The 22500-nt window shown below is 38.2% G+C and overlaps 2 protein-coding genes across 4 annotated transcripts in view; one reads left to right on the plus strand and one right to left on the minus strand.

Annotated features, from left to right (window-relative positions):
• The window catches only part of LOC138052551 (retinol dehydrogenase 12-like), a 17465-nt gene extending 4028 nt beyond the window's left edge, over positions 1–13437 (plus strand). The window contains exons 4-7 of one of the 2 annotated variants that reach the window (XM_068899094.1): positions 3057–3248; positions 3757–3831; positions 11169–11374; positions 13215–13437. In XM_068899094.1, the coding sequence (XP_068755195.1) occupies positions 3057–3248; positions 3757–3831; positions 11169–11374; positions 13215–13338 (597 nt within the window). In that variant the 3' untranslated portion in view covers positions 13339–13437. The remainder of the gene's footprint in view (positions 1–3056; positions 3249–3756; positions 3832–11168; positions 11375–13214) is intronic. The other variant, XM_068899095.1, reaches the window with a different exon arrangement.
• Positions 13389–22500, minus strand: part of LOC138052550 (uncharacterized) — a 13964-nt gene continuing 4852 nt past the window's right edge. For both annotated transcript variants that reach the window (XM_068899092.1, XM_068899093.1), the window contains exons 4-8: positions 21449–21504; positions 20158–20336; positions 18783–19049; positions 17222–17447; positions 13389–16363 (exon numbers count right to left, since the gene is read on the minus strand). In XM_068899092.1, the coding sequence (XP_068755193.1) occupies positions 16179–16363; positions 17222–17447; positions 18783–19049; positions 20158–20336; positions 21449–21504 (913 nt within the window). In that variant the 3' untranslated portion in view covers positions 13389–16178. The remainder of the gene's footprint in view (positions 16364–17221; positions 17448–18782; positions 19050–20157; positions 20337–21448; positions 21505–22500) is intronic.

Consider the following 22500-nt stretch of genomic DNA (forward strand, 5'->3'; position numbering starts at 1 on the left):
TCGACCATCTCCCTAGCACATCAATGATGATGTTACATTGTTCAACGTCATAGCCAGGGTACTGCTTTTTCAGCCCAAATCACAAAGGCCCTTATTAATTTTAGCTGTCTTCTCCTCAGACTTCTTTTCCTGATGCTCTATCCATGGACAGGACATCTCCAAAGCCCGCATCTTCTTAGTCTCGTGGTCCACAAATTGAGCATCCACTCTGTTTGCCGCTCATAGAGCTCCATTACCCCATCGATGGTATGGGTACATGTAGGAGCACATGTCCAGTCTCGCAGCCAAGCAAAGCATCCGCTCTGGCTTAGCGCACTGTCCTGTCATCTATCCTGCAGGAGCTGTCTGTGCCACCTCTCTTCATTGATCTTCTTTTTCAGCTTTGTTTGTTATTTATTTGTTTGAGCAGACTGAAGTTTTGGCAGCTATTCAGCTGATGTGGACCTGCTATACCCACCCACCCATATACTCACAAAGGACAGCCACAACGCCAGGAACTTCATCCCTTACTCATCTCGAATAGTGCGTGGGTTCTGTAACGTCTCTCAGGGAATTAATGAACATGGAAGATATTTGTGAGACCAGGCCTACGGTTTATAGTCCTTATCCGAGAAGACTTCAAAGTCTAACCATTTGCAGATGTAATTACAAGGCAGCACTTTCTCCTCAGTTATTTAAAGACCCTGAGTGTTGGTCCGGCTGGAGTCAAACTCACAACCTCCCGCATGGCAGCCCAGTACTCAACCAACTGAGCCACCGACATCTGCCTTCTTGAGATGTTCTTTCAGATTTTGCCTGATGATCTCTGTCTCAGGATCGCTTACAGACCAACACTATGGTTCATGGTACTCCAAAGACAGGCTGTCTACAGTGTAGTTCCTCCACAAACTTGTGCGCTTCCTTCATCAGCAACATCTGTCCCTTCTCTACCACCCTCTCTTCAAACTGTTGTACTGCCCTTACAGGGGGATCTGTGTTCTGACAAAGCTTCATTGCCGCCTTGATCCTCGTTAACTTTTATCCATGCTCAATGGAGTGCAACCAACGTCCGCCTTTCTCTGTTGCCAAATACATCACTGCCGTCAAGCTGAGGGGATGCTTCCCACCGTTTTCACAGATGATCTTTCTAGCCTCTCTGTCGATAACCCGCAGTTCCGTTATTGACCAGTGCTGGGTCCACATTAGGTAGGTTAGCACTGGCATTGCGAACTGGCTGCTGGCTCTTACGCAGTTGATATCTGACAGAGGGCTAGACCATGTCACTGATAACCTTCTCAGATACACCTTTGCTGTGCATTCAAGTGCCAGCTTTTCATCTTGTGTCACTCTTTCTTGAACTCCTAAGAACTTATAACTGGTCCATGGCTTGACTTTCAACCTTTGATGACTGGTCCAGCTTCGTCTTCACTGCTGAACTCTGAACTGTGTTCAGCTTGCATGACCTCAGTTGACGTGAACACCTCAAGATCGTCTATATATAACAGGTGAGTTACCTTTGTGCCTATAGGCTTTAAAAGCTTATACCCTTCGATGGCTCCTATAGGATGCTGGGCTTAGGCACAAGGTAAAGAGGTGCAGACAGAGGGCATCGCCTTGAGGAAGCCCCTTCATAAACCGGATTGAATGGGAGCTCTCAGGCCCCTGCTTCGTCACAGCAACAATCTTGGTATTCAGCCAGCATAACCACTTAGGAAAGCGATGATTGCTCATGACCTCAGCCAACCAAATTGCAAGTATGGTCAACCAAATCATAGGCTTTCCTATGTCTACCCAAGCCATGCTTAGATCTCTTACCCCTGTGACAGTCTAGAGTCACCATTCTGTCTATCATTAGATTGTCAATCATGCAGCTACAGCAACCTTTGGTGCCTCTCTGTTGGTATTATTATTACATATTATTATTTCCTTGCCTGTCAGTCTTACACCCCATTTTGCCAGGAAACTTCCAGTTTCCTTAGTTAGGAACAATGTTGGAGGGAGGGGAAGGTCCGAATACTCCTCAGCGCTTTTGCATCAAGCCAATGTATGTCTGCGTCATGGAGTGTGTCTTTCTTAGAACACGAGAATTTCCCAACAAACTGATCTTCTGTAGGTCCTTGATGTTTTGAGGGATTATATTGCCTCAACATATTTTTTCAAGTCGGTTTTGATTTGCCCAAGTGCTCCCGATTTCTATTTGGAGAGTTTTTCCACCATTTTAACAGATCTATTTCGTTCGGCAGGGATACCCACATAGATCAATTAACAGATATGTTTTCCGCTCTTGATCTTTGACAATAATATCTTACCTGTTGGATTTTATTGTTTGGTTGGTATGAACTGGAATCTCCCAGGGAATACCAGTACTGCTTAGTTTCTTTTCCATCTTCTGTGACTGTTTTAGGTGCATGCTCACACCTCTTGTCCATCACTTTGATCTCATACTTTTTGTGAATTTTCCAATGGATGTAAGAAGTGGTTTTGTTATGTCCCTCTAGATACTTATATTTTCCTAATTCAGAGCAGCCAGAGACAATGAGTTTGTTCATCGTAGTTGCATTGTCTACACATAGCATCTATTCATGTAGTTCATTGTTAACTGATCTTGTTGCCAAGCTTTGATCTTGGGCTGCAACCAGGAGGGCTTCGGTGTCTGTCTTAAGCATCCATTTGTGGGTTGCGTGAGAATCCACATCTGCCTCTTAGACTAGTAGGATATTTTCCATGCATTGCTTAATCCCATATTATTATTATTATTATTATTATTATTATTATTATTATCATTATTATTATTATTGTTGTTGTTGTTAGTATTATTATTATTAGTAGTAGTAGTAGTAATTGTAGTTAGTAGTAGTAGTAGTATTAATCGTTGAACATGCCTTCAGCAAAAATCATGTCAACCATGATTACCATCCAACCAACAAATGGATGTTTGGAAAAAAAACTATTTTCACGTTGAAACAACCTGCAGATGATTAATTTTTATTCATTTTGATTAAAGTCTTCAGTTTGTAACCCAAAATAAACATACTCACAGAATCATAGTCTATAATGGCCTTTTAACCATTTTGCAGGTGAATTACTTGAGTCATCTTCTTCTGGTACTGAATTTGCTTCCTTTGATGAAAATGTCTGGACCAGATGTCAGGGTCGTATTCGTCTCCAGTTTGATGGAGACATGGCAAAGAAAGTTAAACATAGAGAACATTCAAGGCCAACAAAGCTATAGCTCAGTAACATGTTATTCAAGTTCAAAACTTTTTATGGTAGGTTTTATTTGACTGTTAGGGAGTACACTAGTCTTGTAAAATTAAAGCTGCAGTTATTTGATACTGGAAAAGGTATGTGACAAAGCTGTTGGTGTGAATGTGAAGTGTTATAGCTCATAGAAGAACTTTCACAGTTACATAATATTATTTGAATTCTTGAGAGCACAGCATTTTTAAATGATATGTAGTGCCAATTAATTAAAATGAGTGGCACAGTTTTAGGGTCTCACTGGGAGCAACGGGTGGAGTTTTGGTAGGTGCTCGTGTGGGTAAATGGCCTGATCTAAAGACTAATATCCAGCTCTTCCCCTCCCTTAGCACATTATGGCCTGTAAAGGATATCGTAAAATGTAGTTTCACATGTTTTAGATGGGAAAAGTTGGACACCCTTTTCCATTCCTCTTAAAAAATTGCGGAGTAGGTGGAAATTCTTCTAGGTTTTCTAGCTTCAGTTGGTGTTGAGCGCTTTGACTCTGTGATTACTCTAGTTTTATTTACCTCCCAGATTATGGCCATGTATTATCTTCACAACCATTTTTCTTCAAAAGAAGTAACCTTCTGTGCTCTCCATCCCGGAGTGGTATGTCATTTATCTTCCATTGTTAATACTCATAGATGTGCTAATTAGGGCTCAGTCATGAGTTGAAACTACCTATTTAATACTGACGGTAAAAAATATCATCCTATTTTGAACACCTAGCTTTTACTCCAAAATTCCTCCAAATTAATTGGGTAGGTTGTGGGACTAGTTTGCAGAGGATCAACAAACTGGAAAAATAATTATGACAGGTATACTACCAACCAAAAAAACTGAGAAACAAAAACTGGCAATTTCCATGACGTTTTTGTTGACATCGCCGTCATAGATCTCAAAGTCCTTAAGTACACATGGAATGAGGCAGGGTGAGTTGTGGCAAGCTAAGTATTAGGTTATTGTACCAAGCTGAGCAAATAAGCCCTGATAAAATGATGGGAAGATAAAAAGCATTTTGGCTTTTTTCTATTCATCTAATTGTATACATGGTAAGAAAGGAAAGTGTATTAGTTTGAGCCTTCACTGGGTGTCTGCACTCACTCCACAGGACCAAACAATGAAATTTAAAAAAAAAAATTAAGCAGTATGAACCCAAGAGATGTAGATTTGGGTTGCGATTTGGGAACTCTGACAAAAAAAAATCTGACTTTTAATCCTTTGCAGTGACCATCCAATAATTATTACTATAGTTTAGATGTTTACTACTGAGCTACATGTATCAGAGACTCATGGGAGCTACAGCTGCATTAAACTAGGTTCGTGTGATAATTTACAACTATTCACCAAAGTGGAGGTGGCTAGAGGTGGATGTGTACGAAATTATGAAGCTGCGAAGTGGCGAGGTAAATATCCACCACTAGCCACTGACACTGAGGTGAATAGTTGTTTTAGTTTAATACTAAATCAGTGAGATAATATAGCTAAAAAAGATGATTTTAACTCATTCATTCCAGCAACGATTACAATATTTTCAGGCGCAAATCCCACGCGAGTTGCTTGGAGATGAAGAGCAAATATTTGGAGTTTGAGTAGCCAATCAGAGGGTGCCTTCAATGCCATCAGTGTTTTAGTATAGGCTAATAATGATTTAGTATTGTTTTTGTGCTGTTCTGCTAGGACTGAAATTGTTGAAATTGTGCATTCTCTCTATTGTAATGAAGATGACAAATATTAAATTTGATGCCCCCACAGTCTCCTTGAAGCTCAGTGAGTGGTACAACTGTCACCCAGACTAGAAGTAGGATTAGGTTGTGGGTTTGACTCCTTCAACACCCTGCGAGCTGTTGGTTTCTGACCTACGCTTCCTGAGAGGTGGTATCCTTGAGTAATGGCAATGTCTATTCCGGGGGTGGGAGCGAGGGCTATTGAATACACACATTGCGTAATTTTATTATTATATAGTGTGGCACGCAAGAGGATTGGGAGGGACTTTTCCCACCATGAGGGAGTAAAATTGTGTTCTTCAGATGCTGTGGTTTATTGTTTTTTGTTACAATAAGGGGTAGGGGGTGAGGTAGGGGATGAGATGTGATGTTAGGGGGTGGGGAGTAGGGGATGAAGGCTACCATAGCTGAAACAACCCCTGGAGACCTTTACAAAAATGCTAACCTTAGGCCTAAACACTGTGCTAAATAGATAATGCTTAAGCCTAGGGTTAGCATTTTTGTAAAGGTTTGGGTTGTTTTAGCTATGGTACCCCTCACCCTCTATCCCCACCCCCTACCCCTGGAATAGACATGCCGTTGTGTCACCATTGAGGAAATACATCTCTTCATTTAATTTTCTGGGGTTGACATTATATTCAGGCATTCTTCTTCATACAGTCATGAGACTATTGTGTATGTGTTGCACTCATTACTGGGTTGCCAACCCAGTCGGAATCTGTCTTTAATTTCGTCGTTTTTTTATTTTTCGTTTTCTTTTTTTTTTTTACTGGGTTGCCTTATAAGGCAAACCCAGTCGAGGTCTTCGTTTAGTTTGTTTGTTTTCTTTTTTTTTTTTTTTTCCGTGTCGGTAAAAGTCTTGCCTGTCACTCCCCTGGTAAGTGGTGTCTTTGTGGACAGAGCTGGACAGAGCCTTCTGCGAGTATTTTCTTAGGATCGAGAGGGTAGTGGAACTGCGTAGATTTCTCTGGTGGACACAGTAGAATCATTGACTTAGCCTGCAATGGCGTCGAAAGTCATGCAACGCGAATGGCGTTTTAGTGGATCCTTAAACAAAATATACCCTTATGGAGCTCAATAATGGAAAGTCAGTTGGATAAACTAGGCATGAATCTCAAAAGCGACGAGTACTGGACTTCGACAACAATCTATCGCCCGTCGAGACGAAATCAAAGTGAGCTATAATATTTACCTGAAGTACATGGTAATTTGACACAATTGAGTTTCTTGTCTTCACGCACGCAATCAAATAGGAAGAGGTTTTCGCCTCTAAGAGCAAATATGTTGTTTGTTTCAATAAAATTTTCGCTGGAAAAGGATTCTGTGGTATTTTCTGCCTTTTTGAATTATAATATCATGTTGTCTATTGAATTTTCGAGCTTAAGGTTCAAATGTGATATGGGAGAAGTTTTTTAGTATTGCTCTGTAAGCAGGAAGGGTTCACAGGCCTGTCGGAAGCGTGCTTGAGTTACAACAAAATGAGGCCCAAAATCAGTGAAAACTTGTGACGCAGATGAATAATAAAGTAGCTGCTATTTCCAAAATGATGGAATTACCTGGTGATAAATAACGTCGTACGCGTCTTGGAGAGTAAATTTTGACTTTGCATAAACAAGAGTTGGGCGATTGTGATCTTTGTTTTGACTTCGCTCATTTCATTGTCAAACTTTATAACACTTGACAGAAAAAGAAACTTACAAAAACCCGGTATCTTGCCATCATTTGACACAGATGCTTCACTGTTTAGCGAGTAAACATGCCGCGGTAACTTAATCACGGCGCCCGCTGAATTCCGGCCATGTCACTTTCGATTTTCCAATTTACTTGAACGTAGCAAAAATCTCCCAAAATGTTTGTCGCTGATCGTGACTTTTTATATTCTATAGATCGTTTTCACGTGACGTCATCACCTTCCAAAATCTAAAACTAAAGATCCACCAAAGTTTTTATCCTCATCAGGCATAAGAGGCGGCATATCTATATCTGTTGACAATTTCACAGCTCAATAGCGTGCTTCGTTTGGAAACCAGAGCATTTTGAATTTCCGGATTATTTAGGTGCGTGACACAAAGCTACGATCAAGTTTGTTGAAAAATATATACTTATCTCATGATTTTGAGCCCTTTTAGAAGTTAGAGCATTAGGAAAAGTGCTTATGTAAATGCTTGTTTTTTCAGTAGTGATAATCAGTCGCCTAGATAGCCAAAGTCAGTTCCAGATGTTTACACTATTTTCCGGCCTGCGAAACATTTCGACGAATATCTGAAGTTTGGGAAACGCAGAGGCCTAAAACTTGGACAAGTGTCTTATTTCTTTATCTTCTATAAGATAACAATTTCTTAGCGTTTTGCACTGGATAGTTTTTGATTTATTTTTTTTATTGCGTGACAGTGAAAACGATCTATATTCAAGGTTCAAAATTAATGTTGTTTTCATGTCGTAAATATTTTATTCTCGATCGACCGTCCGGGAAACTTCCTTCTGCTCTTTCTGAAAACTGTGTATCAATATTTATTTGCTTTTTCATCAATATTTGTTTTGCATAAAGCACGCTAACAGAATCTGTACCTTGCTGAGTTCGCATTTGTTAGCGTTAATAGTATTTTCGGTCATATGTTTCTGTTTTGCTGAGGGGTTTATTGTTTTGGTCTCCCATCCCAACACTAACCCCGCGAAACAGGGCTTGACTTCAGTGAAGTTTAGTATTACAAAGTTTTCGGATGCTCATAGGGCACACTTGTGGTGAAAAGAAGTTGTGAGGGAACTTGAAAATTATCAACATGTCAGCCCAGAAGCCAATGTTTCTCGCTTCTCTTTTATTTGTTATTCTTCAGAGACTGGAATGCTGTATTTCAATACCACACAATTCAGTGCCTTCTGATTTTCTGTAGCACGTACCACAGGCAAGCCAGTGTATGCTTCACAGAAGCATCTAGTTTTATTTTTTTCCGTGTCGGTAAAAGTCCTGCCTGTCACTCTCCTGCTAAGTGGTGTCTTTGTGCATAGAGCCTTCTACGCGTATTTTCTTAGGATCGAGAGGGTAGTGGGAAATGCGTAGATTTCTCTGGTGGACACAGTAGAACGATTAACTTAACCGGCAATGGCGTCGAAAGTCATGTAACGCGAATGGCGTTTTAGGGGATCTTTGAACAAAATGTACCCTAATGAAGCTCAATAATGGCAAGCGAATTGGATGCTGGACAGGACAGGCGGTCGAATGTTAGAAGCGACGAGTAATGGACTTCGACAACAATCTGTCGCCCGTCGAGCCGTAATCAAAGTGAGCAGTCTTCCTAACATTTTGCCAAGCGTGGTGTTTTGTACAACACTCAAACCAAATGAACAGTTCTCTGGTAACTCAGTGTGGGTTCAACAAAGACAGATAAGGAATCCATATAGTGGATCTGTTATCTCAGTTGTCTCGCTATTTGTCAGATTTGTATTTACCTGTTCTCAACTCTGCACAGTCTTCCAGTATAACAATTGGAAATTTCACTAATAAGTCATTGACGTGAATGGCGTTTTAGTGGATCTTTAAACAAAATATACCCTCATGGAGCTCAAGAATGGATCGTCAATTGTATGAGCAAGACAGCGCTGAAAAATAAATATCTGGATTGTAAGAGACGAGTAATGGTCTTCGACAACAATTTCATTTTTCGCCTTTGGATATCAAGTGAGCTTTGTTTCTAATATTTTACTAACTTGGTATTATATAAAACACGGAAATCAAATAGCAATTTTTTTATGGATTTAACCATAGTTACTAACTATGATTTAACAAATTAACATTGAAGGAATCGAACGCCAACAAGAATGCATCACAGTGTTTACTCAAGTCGCATCTTAGTTGTCTGACAATTTACATTTACCGGTATTTTGTACTCAACTCAGCAAAGGTGTAAAATATTTGGAAATGTGACAGTGAAAAATTACTTGAATGAAAGCTTGTTGTCTCTTTTGTGCTTTATTATTTACGGTCAAGGTTCTTTCGAAAAGGGTTGAATGTGAACTGTCAGAAATTTATTTAATTGCATATGCTTTGTGATTGTTTGTTTCGCTTGCACGCACGCAACTGAAATAGGAAGGGTTTCTTGCCTCTTATAGCAAATATGTTGCTTGTTTCAATAAATGTTTCGCTGGAAAATATTTCTGTGAAATTTCTAGCTTTTGTAAATTTATCATGTTGTGTAATTTTCGAGCTTAGCAAATTTGCATACATGTGTTGAAATGTGATACGGGGAGAATTTTTGTGGTAACGCATTAGTCACGAAAATAAACAGGTCTGTTGGAAGCGTGCTTGAGTTTCAACAAAATGACCCCCAAAATCGGCAAAAGATTGTGACGCTGATGAATAATAAAGTAGCTGCTATTACCAAAACGATGGAATTACCTGGTGATAAATAACCTTGTCTTGGAGAGTAAATTTTTGATTTTCCAGAAACAATGGTCAACCTCTGAGAGTTGCGCGATTGTGATCTTTGTGTTGAATTCGCACATTTCTTGTCAAAATTTATAACAATCGAAATAAAAAGAAAACTAACAAAAACAAAAACCCGGTTGCTTGGCATCATTTGACACAGATGCTTCACTGTTTCGCGAGTAAACATGCCGCGGTAAAATAACGCGGTAACTTGATCACTGCGCTCGCTGAATTCGATGTGCGATTTACTCGGTGCAGCCAAACTTGTACAATTACAACAAAACAACTAAAATCTCCCAAACTGTTTTTCGCTGATGGTAACTTTTTATATTCGTGGTTCAAAATAAATGTTGTTTTCATGTCGTAGATTTTATTACCGATGGCAAAATATTTTATGCTCGATCGACCGTCCTGAAACTTCCTTCTGCTCTTCTTAAAAACTGTGTATCCATATTTATTTACTTTTACATCAATATTTGTTTTGGATAAAGCAAGCTAACAAAATCTGTATCTTGCTTGGTTCGCATTTGATAGCATTAAAATAGAATTTTCGGTCCTATGCTTCTGTTACTGAGTGGTATATTTCTTAGGTCGCCCATCCAGATACTAACCCCGCCGAATAGGAATAACTTCAGCTTTCAACTGTTGTTTACAAAGCTTTCAGATGCTGTCAGATGCTGTCAGTGCACGCTTACACTTGTGGTGGAAAGAAGTTGCATGATCAACATGTCAGCCCCGAAGCCAATGTTTCTCGATTCCCTTTTATTTTCTTCAGTCTCTCTGGGTTCAGTACTTTGCTAGTAACCACATGTCTTCTCAAGGGGCTATTTATCTAAGACTTATACCATGGCGCTACAATGATAGACAATACCAAAACAATATCGTGTACTGTTAGACCTACATATTACGCAAAGACAACGGTCAACATGTCATCCCAGAAGACAATGTTTTTCACTTCCCATTTATTTTCTTCAATCTTTCTGGGCTCAGTACTTTGCTAGTAACCACATGTCTTATCAGGCTATTTACCGAAGACTTCTACCATTTCACTACAATGATACACAATACCAAAACAATATCGTGCACTGTTAGAGCTACATATTACGCAAGGACAACTTGAAGCTCCTGGAAGACAACACACAGTTCAGTTGACATTATGGAATAAATCGCTGTGTTACTTCACTACCACACGTAAGCAATGCGTGTCAATTTTTTTTAAAGAGGACAGGAATTTCTTCTTTCTGACAAATGATTAATTAATAGGCCGGTCGCCAGGTTTTTAACCTCACAAAAGGATCTGTTTCGTCGTACGAACGTGTGAAGACCTGTGAGCCAAAGGGCCTCTGCTGGTATGACTTCTGGTATGACTTCTGGTACGACTTCTGGGTCACCCCCCCCCCCCTACCCCCTCCAACTTGAAAAAAATTGCGTGGAACGCTGCACGTACCACAGGCAACCCAGTGTACCCTCACGGAGGGTCTAGTTTTTGAAGAGTGTGAGCAAAATATCCTGCATAGCTTTTGGATGATAAGTAATGACAAATAGTGACAATTATTATTGTCATTTCGCAGAACTCCAATTTCTGGTCAAATGATGCTTGCCTTTTAAGCATCAAACAATCACCAACACAACATCATAACTTTAAAGTTATGATGTTGTGTTGGTGATTCCTTAGTTACATACAGCTATCTTTTTGTAAAATTTGACTGATTAAGTTTTTTTCTTTTCATCTGATTCATGCCTCCTTGTAATGCATAACTACTGTACCAAGTACAATCATTATTTTGTTTTAAAAGGTTTCAACTGAAATAGCTAGACGTTTAAATCAAGACTACACCTTGTTTAAATTTGGTCTTCGTGTGTCTGAAGCCTTGGGTTTGGCAAAATCACCAAAGGAGGGAGCAGTTACAACCATCAACTGTGCCGTTAACCCTGAACTGGCAGGAGTCAGTGGTGTTTATTACATCAATTGCAAAGCAGCCCAACCATCTAAATTGGCTAGGTAAGAAAGGCCTAGTAGCTTGGTTGGTAGAGCAACAGTAATCTAAATTGATCCTAAGGTATTGGTTTTGATTCCTACCTTGGTCAGAGTTTTTCTCTTCCTTACTTTTTGGGGCGGAGTTAGGGAGGGGGCCAGAGGCCCCCATTTTTCTTCGTTTTTTAAAATGATCCATAACTGTGTTTCCGGTGGTATTGTACATCAATTGGTCTTATTTTAGTTAAGCTTTAGAGCTCTTGTTGTTTTTAATACAGTTTATGCTAGATAAATATACATTAAAATATTTAATAAGAAAAAGCAAATATAATTAATTTGCAACTCAACTATAAAATAGTAATAAAATAACTCTGTGAATACATGTAGTTTGTGTGGCACTATTGTTATGATATCATTTCCTGAGATCGTTTTTAAAAAACCATCCCAATTTTTTTCTTTTGAAGCCTCATGTTTTGCTCACAAAGACCCTCAGAATGCTGTAAGCAGCACGTAGACTAACGTGAAATTTCAAGTGGGGCAGGGGTATGGGGAGGCTCTCACCACAACTAGATCCACCCCTGGCTTGGGCCCATTTCCATGTCTAGGGCTAATGTTGGCTTAATAAGTACTACCTTGTAAACTGTGATAGTTGATTTTGTAGTTAAGAAATAGTGAACATTTTATACTGGACCTGCTCAGGGATTGAGCGCTGCTGCTTGGTGATGAGTGAAAGGGCAACTGAAAAATCAGAGGCCGAGGCAGTATTCGAACCATGACCTACATAACACCAGTTGGATGCTCTTTCTGGATATTGAGCTACAAGAACTCATGAGGAGCTACTGTAGGTTGTTTATCTAGGTCCCAACTGGACAATGCGTCTCACTGGTCACAGGGCTCAAAAAGGTCATGCTCCAGTTGCAAGAGTCATTGTCCTCTTGCCTGTCGCTAAGCAGCTGGTTTCGTATGCTTCCCACAGGCACAATACATCTTAAACATCAATACCAGTACTTGCATTTAAAGAATTGAACTCTATTGTGATACAAGTGTTTTCTTTTGTATTGTTAAAAAAAATCTGGTAAAAACAGGTATAAATTATAATTGTAAAATTTGTCTCTTTGATGAAGGTACATACATATACATACTTAATTGACCGCTCGCCATAGGGGCTTTTCAGGGCCAATGAAACACAATGAAACAACAGAACAGAACAGCAACAACTGTTAAAAATCCCAACTGGCTGGAGGCAAACCATTTGGCTATTTACAAGTGCAGCTGGAATGTTGAACCAGGGACTACCAGGACCAAATTCAATGAGTGGTCAGAGCGGGTCTTGAACCCGGGATCTCCGGATTTCAAGGCAAGTGCTCTAACCACTGGGCCACACTGCCTCCTCAAGGTACTCTTGGTAGTAAATTTTGCCATCATGCAAATGGCCTATTGACCAGCTTCCAGAGAGCTATTTTCAGCTAAGAGTAGTCCTCCATTCCATAAGGATATTAAACCCATGAAAATTAATTTTATGGACGAAATGATGTATGAAATGAGTAAAGACATACATTGAACCGCAGGTATGAAGCAAAGTGAAGCTATGATGTCAACATCAGTGGCTTCATAGCTTTGTTGGTTAGAGCGTCACACCAGCATCAGGAGGTTGTGGGTTCAAACCCTGTTGAAGTGCTGAAATTTTCAGCCTTCTCTATACAATTGCTAAAAATTGCATTCCTAACTGCAAGGATCATAGCTTCACTTAATTTAACGATTGTGAATAATAGATTGAAAACAACTGATCCTCATCAGATGCCCCTTGGTGAAAACATTGTTGGAGGTTATTTACCTCAGTTCATTTTATGGATTTCTGTACCTTTAGGAACGAAGAAGAGCAAGAAAAGCTTTGGAACTACTCCATAGAGTGCTTAAAGGGATTTGTGGCTGAAAGTGTTTTGTTGGATCTTGGTTTGAGTGGATCCTCAGAGGTGAAAGCCACAGAATGAGGAAATTTCTTTGAAATACTCTGGTAGCAATAAAATGAACTACATGTATATCTTGTCCTTCAACAATTTAATTAAATAAACAAGTTTATTTTCATAGTCTGCAATTCACACCTTGCCATGCTAGAACTTAGATCTTTGTGAATAAATCATTCATAAAATTTAATTAAAAGTTTTCATCAATCACCACATTGTAGTTGCTAAATGTGTCAGCACTACGCATGCACCAATAAATTGCTGGATGCTGAATCCTGAAGTTTGAATAACAGGCTAATGTTGTTTAAAGCACTATTTTTGTGAAAATCACATTCCCTCTTCCAGACATATCGCCAAAAGATCGCTGATAGGTCAGACGGCTGCCTATTGGCTGACAGTCAGTTTAGGGGAGTTGTTCTTCACTTTTACCGTTTCATCTTAAAAGTTGGAATTCATTTCTGCAGTCTGGCTAGATGTACTCTTTATTAATATTAATTTTTTCAATACATTATAGCCAGGTAAATGGATCATGGTATCTATAATTATTGATAAATTATTGTAATCTATACTATTGATATCCTTGTAATATGAATTTTTCCTTTCAACTTATGTCGCATTATCATTAACATGGCAACAAACCAGTGGTCCAGAGCAGTTGCTCTGTGTATTTGTCTTCTAAATTCAAGGCTTTAATGCTTTGTAAAATAGCCACCTGGGGCCAGTTACTGGAAGCCTGGTTAGCGCTAACCGTTGGTTAAGAGGTATAAAAACCTTTTGGTTTCCATGGTATTTAACGCCAGTTAGCGCTAACCATGCTTTGAGGAACCCAGGCCATGTCGCTTCCTCTACTGTGTAATGAAATACAGTAAATGTATAAAATATTATTTGAAGTATGGGCTATAGATGAAGGGGAGAAGTGATCCTCGTTGTTACATGTATCTGGACAATTTAAGCAATAATAATTATTGTCTCTAATATAGACACCTTAAAAATTCAGTTGGCTTCAACAGGAACCGAACCTATGACCTCCACAATGCTCTACCAGTAAATTAATTATTATAATAAAAATTTGAGCTATGAAGCCACACAGTTGGGAGTGGGTCAATTTGTTGGGCTGTGAATGTGTTCCTATGAAAGGACTTGAGGAAGGACAAATAATTGGCTTTTTGGTAATTGTGAAGAGCTCCCCGAAAAAGCTGTGGGCCAACTGTCGGTCGGTTTTTTAGCCCAGTAGGTAGAGCATTGCACTGGTATCACAGAGGTCATGGGTTTGAATCTTTTTAAGCGTCTGTTTGAGAGGATTGCCTAAATAATTATTGTTCAGATGAGCGCTCGGATCACGTACGTCTCCATCTCTTTACCATGTCATGTTTCATTTAAATGGGGTGTTTTCAGATTTTAATTAAGTGGCATGCCTGTAAACTCCCTAAACAGCTAATTTGGAGCATTTTTTATCATAACTTTTAAGTGTTTGGTGCTTTTCCATGATACTTTCAATGGCAATAAACATTCAAAATAATATTGATGAGTTTTTGTCCTTTTTCCTTGTTACCAAAAAGGTTAAAGATATCTTGTTACTTTCTTTTTGTCAAGAAATGTTGCAATTTGGTTGATCTATCACCTAGCGTTTGAAACAATTATTTGCTCCCTTCAAACCTAATTTCTTTTCAGGTTTATATGCAGCTAAGATCACAGAATTTCATATAGTGTCATGAAGCACCAGTAGTAATAAAACATGTTTTTAAAAAAATCTTCAACAAACACTACAAAAATATCAAGTACAAATAATATTATCGTTAGGATAATTTCATTAAAAAAATATTTCTAAGAGTTTTTGTATTTAGATTGTTCTAAACATATTGAATATCTGTGATCATTTATGCTCTATTTACATTCAACTTAAACAACATAAAAGTAATAAACATTCAAAATTTATGTTCTTACAAAAGTAAATGTTGAACCATTGGCCAATAATTACGAAAAGAATGTATTAGAACCATCATAGCGATACCACTAATATTATTGTAAATTCTATAACCCTTTCACTCCTAAGAATGACACTTGGAAGATTTTCATCCAAAGCCAGGTAATTTTACTGATCCGTGATGATGATGATAATGATGATGAGTAACCCCTCAGGGGCAAAGTCCACTAAAAAACTATTCATTGAATTCATGAGGTATCAGGTGACATATTTTCTCTTCTAATGTTACCTTAGTTAATCAGCCAAAATGCACGTCCCCTCCATTAACTTATTGACACCTGGGAGTAAGACTTAACAGATTTTACTCTGTCTAGTGCTAGACATACATACATACATACATTGTACTTTATTTTATTTCGGATTGTAGAGTAGCACATAGTGCTAGTATCTCCGAACTACGCAAGATAAAAAGGGACCAAACATTTTTACAATTTTGGTCGCTTGTCATCTTTTTTTGGTCCTTACTTTTTTAAACCTTAAAAGGCTTAAAAAATAAGGACCTAACATTACTGCTTAATTTATATTAAAGCTACACTAATACCTAACCAAATATCATTAAGTATAAGTGTAATCCCAGTTGACGATTTTAATCGTCAACCGGGGGTGTCCTAGGGTGTCAAGGAGTCAATTGGTTAATATTGTATCAACCATTTATTTCACATTTGAAAAATCCCCGTAATGATCTCTTCTCGTCATTTATTTATCACTAGTAATAATATTTAAAATAAATTAACACATTGACTCCTGGGCTGGGAGTGGGACTAAAACAGATGATTTTAATGATTTTACTCGCCAATAGGAAGGGGGAAGGGGGTAGGGGGGAAGGGGAGGTCCAGGTGTCAATGGGTTAAGATTGCATTATGAATAATGAAATAATGATCAGTTAAGTGTTCACTGTTATGTTGGTGGGCTCTCCACAGCAGCAGCTTGCTAGTCTTTTCCACCAGAAGGTCCAAAGTTTACGTGACTGCTTGTTGAATGCCAGGAAAAACATAGTAGTCAGTGCAAAAAATGCAGAGGTCAGATATGATACAATGAAGAAGGGAGTGAAGGTGTACTTCTGATAGGCTGTAGAGAAATACATGAGTAATAGCAGAATATCAACATTCTGGAATGGAAATACATTAAACAAATTCTTTAAACATAGCCAAAAAATTTTCAGAATAGTTGTTGACAGTATCGATGCATGACAGCCTGCTTAGTTCTGAAAAAGATGGCTGTTAGGAATCAAAACTGTCAACTACAATTATTCAGAAGTTTTTTTGGTTATGTTTAAAGAATTTGTTTAATTTATTTGACCTAATTCTAGCTGAATGAATTTTGATGCTGGAAGGCAATACTTTTGAAGATGGGTTGTAAATTGATGGTGTTTACTCCAGACATCATTGGGAAAGTTAACAGGAAAGTTAACCTTTTCTCTCACAGCAGTGCCACTTACAGATTTAATACTCACACATCATCTCATACTCATCTTTTCATCCACTTGTGTAAAGCGAGTAGCGATATTATAAATTTTGGACAAGTTGTACCTGCAGTGGCATTGGAGGGGCACCCACCCCTACCACATGGTAAAAGCTATTAGAAAAAGCCTTTTAAATATGGTTCCCTTAGACTGTAGTCAGCCATCTTGTCTTGTCAAATTTTAGTCATCAAGGGGAACCTCTTGGAGGTGAAAGGGTAAAGGTAGATAAATGTTGCTCGATTTTGACCACTAAATGTACTTATAACAAAAATGTGGTAGGCTGTTGACCTCTTTTTTTGTAAAAAACAACTGATTGTAAAGCTGTATGCTAACAAAAGCCTGTTGGTTATTTGTTCATCAACAACTGACTGAGCTTCAACTGGCAAAGAGAACGTGTTGTTGGCAAAGGGATAACTGTATATAGCCATCACAAAAGTAATTTTTTTTGAGCTTAAAGTACTTACTCTTGGGACACTTTGGTGGGGTGAAATACATCAAACAACCAAAGTACTGCTTGATATAAAATTCAAGCAGTTTTGCATGACGCTGTAATACAGAAAGAGGAGTAAAGGAAAGTGCCATTATGGCAGCATATGCGAACATCAGAAACACCAGTCGCTTAACAACTTTCATCATCTTCTTCTGGCGCAATTCAGCTTGCTCACCAGTGACCATGGAAACATCACGAAGCTGGAATCATAAGGAAATACGAATCAAGGGCACGCACCATAACTGGTACATGTAAATATGGGAAATCACATGAATGCAAGTGCATTTCATGATTAGCATGAGTAATGCTTTGAAAGAGAGAGAGCTTTTAAAACATCATTAGTGACTATAAATCATGAAATGGATGAGCAACTTAATTCATGTGATTTTTTAGTTGTTATAATACTCAAACTTACACCATTTCTGTATTTCCATAGCGACTTCCATATAATTTGCACTCTATGACCTATTTATGCATTTGTCATTGACCAATCAGAAACATGATATTCTGTTGAGAGTATAATAAACTTGTTTATACCAGTTCTGACAAGAGAATTTAGAGGTGCTACAGAATAATAATTTCAATATTATTATAATTATAATTTGGCTGTTATTATCAACACTTACAACTGATGCAACTTCCTGTAAATCTAAGCGAATGATATAGATAACACCAAAGAAAGAAGGAGTCTGCACAGAAGAGCACAAATAGGTACAGTTAACGTTGATTTTTTGTCATTGCTTATTAAGGTCTCGTCATACACTGTAGATTCCAGCTGTCAGTTTTTTAAAACTTTCCCAATTCGCCAGTTTTTATGCTATGAGAATGAAATATCATTTCACTGCTCCTTGAATGTATTTTTGACTCCAAATAGGAATTATTTTGTTTGAACGTTATTTTTTTTATGTTAGGTTCTCAAGGCAAAAACAGGTAGTCCTACATGTGTTCTAGAGGATCAACCCTGAAATTTTGTTAAGCAATTGATTTTCAGCTAAACGGTGTCAACAATTTTTGATATGTTGCATCTTGCATTTTTTATTTTCCATCAAAGTTGAAAATGGTGTTTTTGGCCGGGAATTAAACTGAGTATGGTATAAAACCAAAACACTCCAAAAAAATTTCAAATGGTGACATTGTTTTGTACATTGAACTGTATTAAAACAGTCCAGCAAATTTGAGCTGAATGGGACAAAAGCTCTTTTAGTAATGTTGTAGCTCTGTAAAAGGGCAACCCTTGGACAATATTCTAAGGCAGGGAAAATGCCAATCAAGCAAAGTTCTGCCAGGTCTGCCAGGCAAATGTGCTTTTTCACGGCCTTTACAAAATTGGATGGACTTAAATCTTCTGCAAATCAATACTCTAAGTCATCATATTTATATTTCTGCAAGAAAATGATTTTTGGAAATTTCACGTTCTCAAACCTACATGTATGACAAGACCTCAAGTCTTAAAAATGTAAAAAAATTAGCAAAGACAATAACTCAAGGTACAGAATATTGCAAGAATATTTTTATTAACCTAATCTTAAACTTACCATGAACAATTTGTAAACAACCACAAGCAAGCAAGTACACCCAACTCCTTGTGCTACTTCTATTATGAAAGGTGCTGTGAAGAATGCAATGTCAGATCCATTGGGATAGCAGAATCGCAAGTTCACAACAGCATAGGACGTAGTCTTTGAACCCAGCACAATACCAATGGGAACAAATGGAAACAACCAGCAAATTAAAGAGGAAACAATGTGTACCAATTTGTTTCTGTGACCACGCAGGCTCACAAGGCTATCAGAATAAACCATCTGAAAAAATAAAAGAAATACTGCAGAAGACTTGTAAGCTGTCAACAGGCTCCATTCCTCCCATGCATGACTGGAGTTTGTTAGCACTTAACCAATGTGCTCTTGAGAGGATTTCCATTGGCTACTTCAGTGTGAGAACAAACCTTTGAGTTGATCCGAATTAATTTTATTTGTAGTCTCTCCATTAGTAGAGCACTTGAACTCAGGAAATTAAGCTTCAGAAGAAAGGAAAGTGATAACATCAAAAGTGATTTTTCTTTCATTGGGCTACCTGTGGTACATGTGCTGCCAGGTACATGTATGTAAGTTAACTCCACATTCCAGGCATTCCTCACATACCAGGTAGCTACAATTAGTTGATGCAAATGGACCTGATGCCCTCAGCTGCCGCTCTTCCTCAATGCTTCTCAATGTTCCCTTCGCAATGGTCAAAGGATTGGGCAAACGGAGCTCATGCCTTGCCAATTTTTTTTACATGTTTCGTATGGGGGTGTGTGTAGTTTAGTTTTTTTATTCATTGGCGTTCTACGAGAAGTTTCCTGCCACAATGCTCCCCATTACCAAAAGAACAAACAACCCAGAGCAGGCTCATAATAATAATTATCATTACTGTCACCACTATTAAAGGATGACTTATTCCTGGACTTTAAGCTGGTGACACACAGTTCAACATTTGTTGATCAACAAATTTTGCAGCTGTTGTTCAACAAATGTTGAACTGTGTGTCATGCCATGTTGAATGTTGAAAAAAGCCATTCAAATGTTGTGAACGAAAATAGAGACCAGCTCTATTCCGTTCATCACGTCTGTGCAACGTTATTCAACATTTTTTGAGCAAGTATGTTGCAGCATGTTGAACCATGTGTCATCGGCTTTAGACAACCCCCTTATTTATCACTGAATGTTAAACCCATTGACACCTGAACTGCCTCCCATTAACAAGTAAAATCGTCTGGCATTCACTGATTGCCTTATCTTGTCTCACTGACCCGGAGTAAATGGGTTAATGAAGATACCACTCTGCCTTGTAATAATTATTTCAAATATTCTTCCATTTTATGTAGCCCACTTATGCATCCATTTTTAAATATTATAATATTTACTGTACCTGGACTAAATTAATAGTGTAAACAAGAAACCAAAGAGCCAGTGCAACATAACAATAATGCATCAATATCCCTTGCACTTTGCAAAACATGGTGGGGTTTGCAAGAGACACTGAGAGAAATTTGCTTGAGCAGAAAGCCTTTTCTCCTCCCATGCCATTTGACACTGCAATAAGGAAACCTACAGAAAATAGAATTGTTACATGATATTTATTGAAAACAGCAGTGTGTTAATGATTTTAAGGTTAAAAGTTTCAAGTATGAAGTGCACCAGTTTTCTGACTTTTTAGAAGTTGGTGGGGAAAGGAGACTTCAATGTGTTTATTATGCAGAAGGTGGGTATGTAACAGTGCGGGATAGCCTGTTCTAAGCTCTTGATTAGTTGGAATGAAAGAAACTGGGCGAGCGAGGACTAGGGAGAGAGGGCATCTCCCTAGTCCTCCTCTCCTCTTTGAGAGCACACGACACTAACTTAAGGAAAATCTGTTGCTATTAAATATTGACAGCCCTGAGTTGATTGGCAGGTTGAGATAGTGAACAAAGATCCAATAATGTAAAAGTGAATTAGCAATAACCTAAGTTCATAATTTGCACTTTGGTTCAGGTCACCGTTTATGTTGAGGCCTTTTGAATTGCAAAGCAGAACTGTGATGTCAGAACAAGAACATAGGAAATCTTAGGGATAATCTTCTGTCTAATCTCATTAATGCAACCAAATACAATGCATCTCAGAAGCAGTTTCAGCAACTTTTCAATCTAGAAAAAAGGAAAATTCAGGCCATGGAAAAATTTTGTCCTTGTTTTGACCTCACAGTTCTGCTATCCCCAGTCTCCTCACTAGCTCGCTTTTGTACCTCACCAAAAGTGAAAACTCTGATTTCAACAACGCTAAAGGACACCGAAGGAAAATTGCTAAGGAATTTTTCTAATTGTTTTTATCTAACAAAACCATGATGTTTCGTTTGAGTAAATAAAGAAAAATCTGTCACATATACTTTAAGAAATCCATTGTCCTGCTAAGGTTTTGGGATTGTCTTGAGCTAACTGGTCTTCATCGAATCTTGTTCTAAGGCCACAATAACTATATACTCTAATATATATACCTGGCCCCAGTTATTCAAACGATGGATAGCGCTATCCACCGGATAGATCACTAACCAGCAGGTAAACACTAGCAAAACCAATTATCCAGTGGATACTGATTACCCGGGCGGATAGCGCTATCCATCGTTTGAACAACTGGGGTCTAATGAACAAAACCATACCCACCCAATGCTATTGCCAGATACTTACAAATAACAGCTGAAAGGCCTTGAATATACAATGGGATTATATGAGGAAATGCACGCCTACAGAGAAGACAAAACAGGATTAAAATTCCAGCAGAGGATGAAAAGTAAAATGTGGTCATTTATATTATTTTCCTTTTTTCCATTTTACAGCTTTCTCTATAAAATAATAATTTATTGTGTAATATCCATAATAATAATAATAATTTTTAGTTAATATGTAATATAATTTAATTAAAAAATATTTTTATCAACTGTGAGGGTGCTCTGGATAGGTAAAGCTTGCAAGATTAACTCAAGAATGCATGAATTTTTAAGTCACGTACCAAATATTTATTAATGTACCCACAATAAGCCCATTGGATGAAAGCTCATCCTGGTTAATTATTTAGTGGCACTAAATAAATGACGAAAAAAAAAAAATTATGCTATTTTCCCTGCCACAGTTTAGTATCTGGTACAGAAGATCATCGCAGTTAATTGTGAGCAATTTAAGCCGTTGTTGTAAAGGTCAGCCTGGAAAAACCCAGGCTTGAATCATTGGGATCATTCGAACCTGTAGGACCATGCATTAATCACTGCAAACAGCTCTACCACTAAGCTACCAAACCATTTGGGTGCTGGTCAATTGGTTCCAGCCTGGAAAAACCCAGGCTTGAATCATTGGGATCATTCGAACCTGTAGGACCATGCATTAACCACTGCAAACAGCTCTACCACTAAGCTACCAAACCATTTGGGTGCTGGTCAATAATTGACCAATTATTGGTTCCATAATTACACCAATGATAATTATATAAGAGGTGACAGTACGTTTTGACAGGACACCAGTACATGCGAAACAATTTTCTTGATGAAAGATGGGCTAGTAGAATTTATTACGCTTCTTTACAAAAACTGTTTAACCCATAATTCCCTCCTCCAAAGATGTCCCCAGTTGACGAGTTAAAGTGCCCATAATCTCAAAATATTTTTTTCGCTAAAATGAATCTTTGCACCTGTTCGAAACGCATCGCGGCTTTTTTTTCCTTTTTCTAACAAATCCTGCCATTTTAG

The sequence above is a fragment of the Montipora capricornis genome, chromosome 6, assembly GCF_036669925.1.
Source record: "Montipora capricornis isolate CH-2021 chromosome 6, ASM3666992v2, whole genome shotgun sequence".
Lineage (NCBI taxonomy): Eukaryota > Metazoa > Cnidaria > Anthozoa > Scleractinia > Acroporidae > Montipora > Montipora capricornis.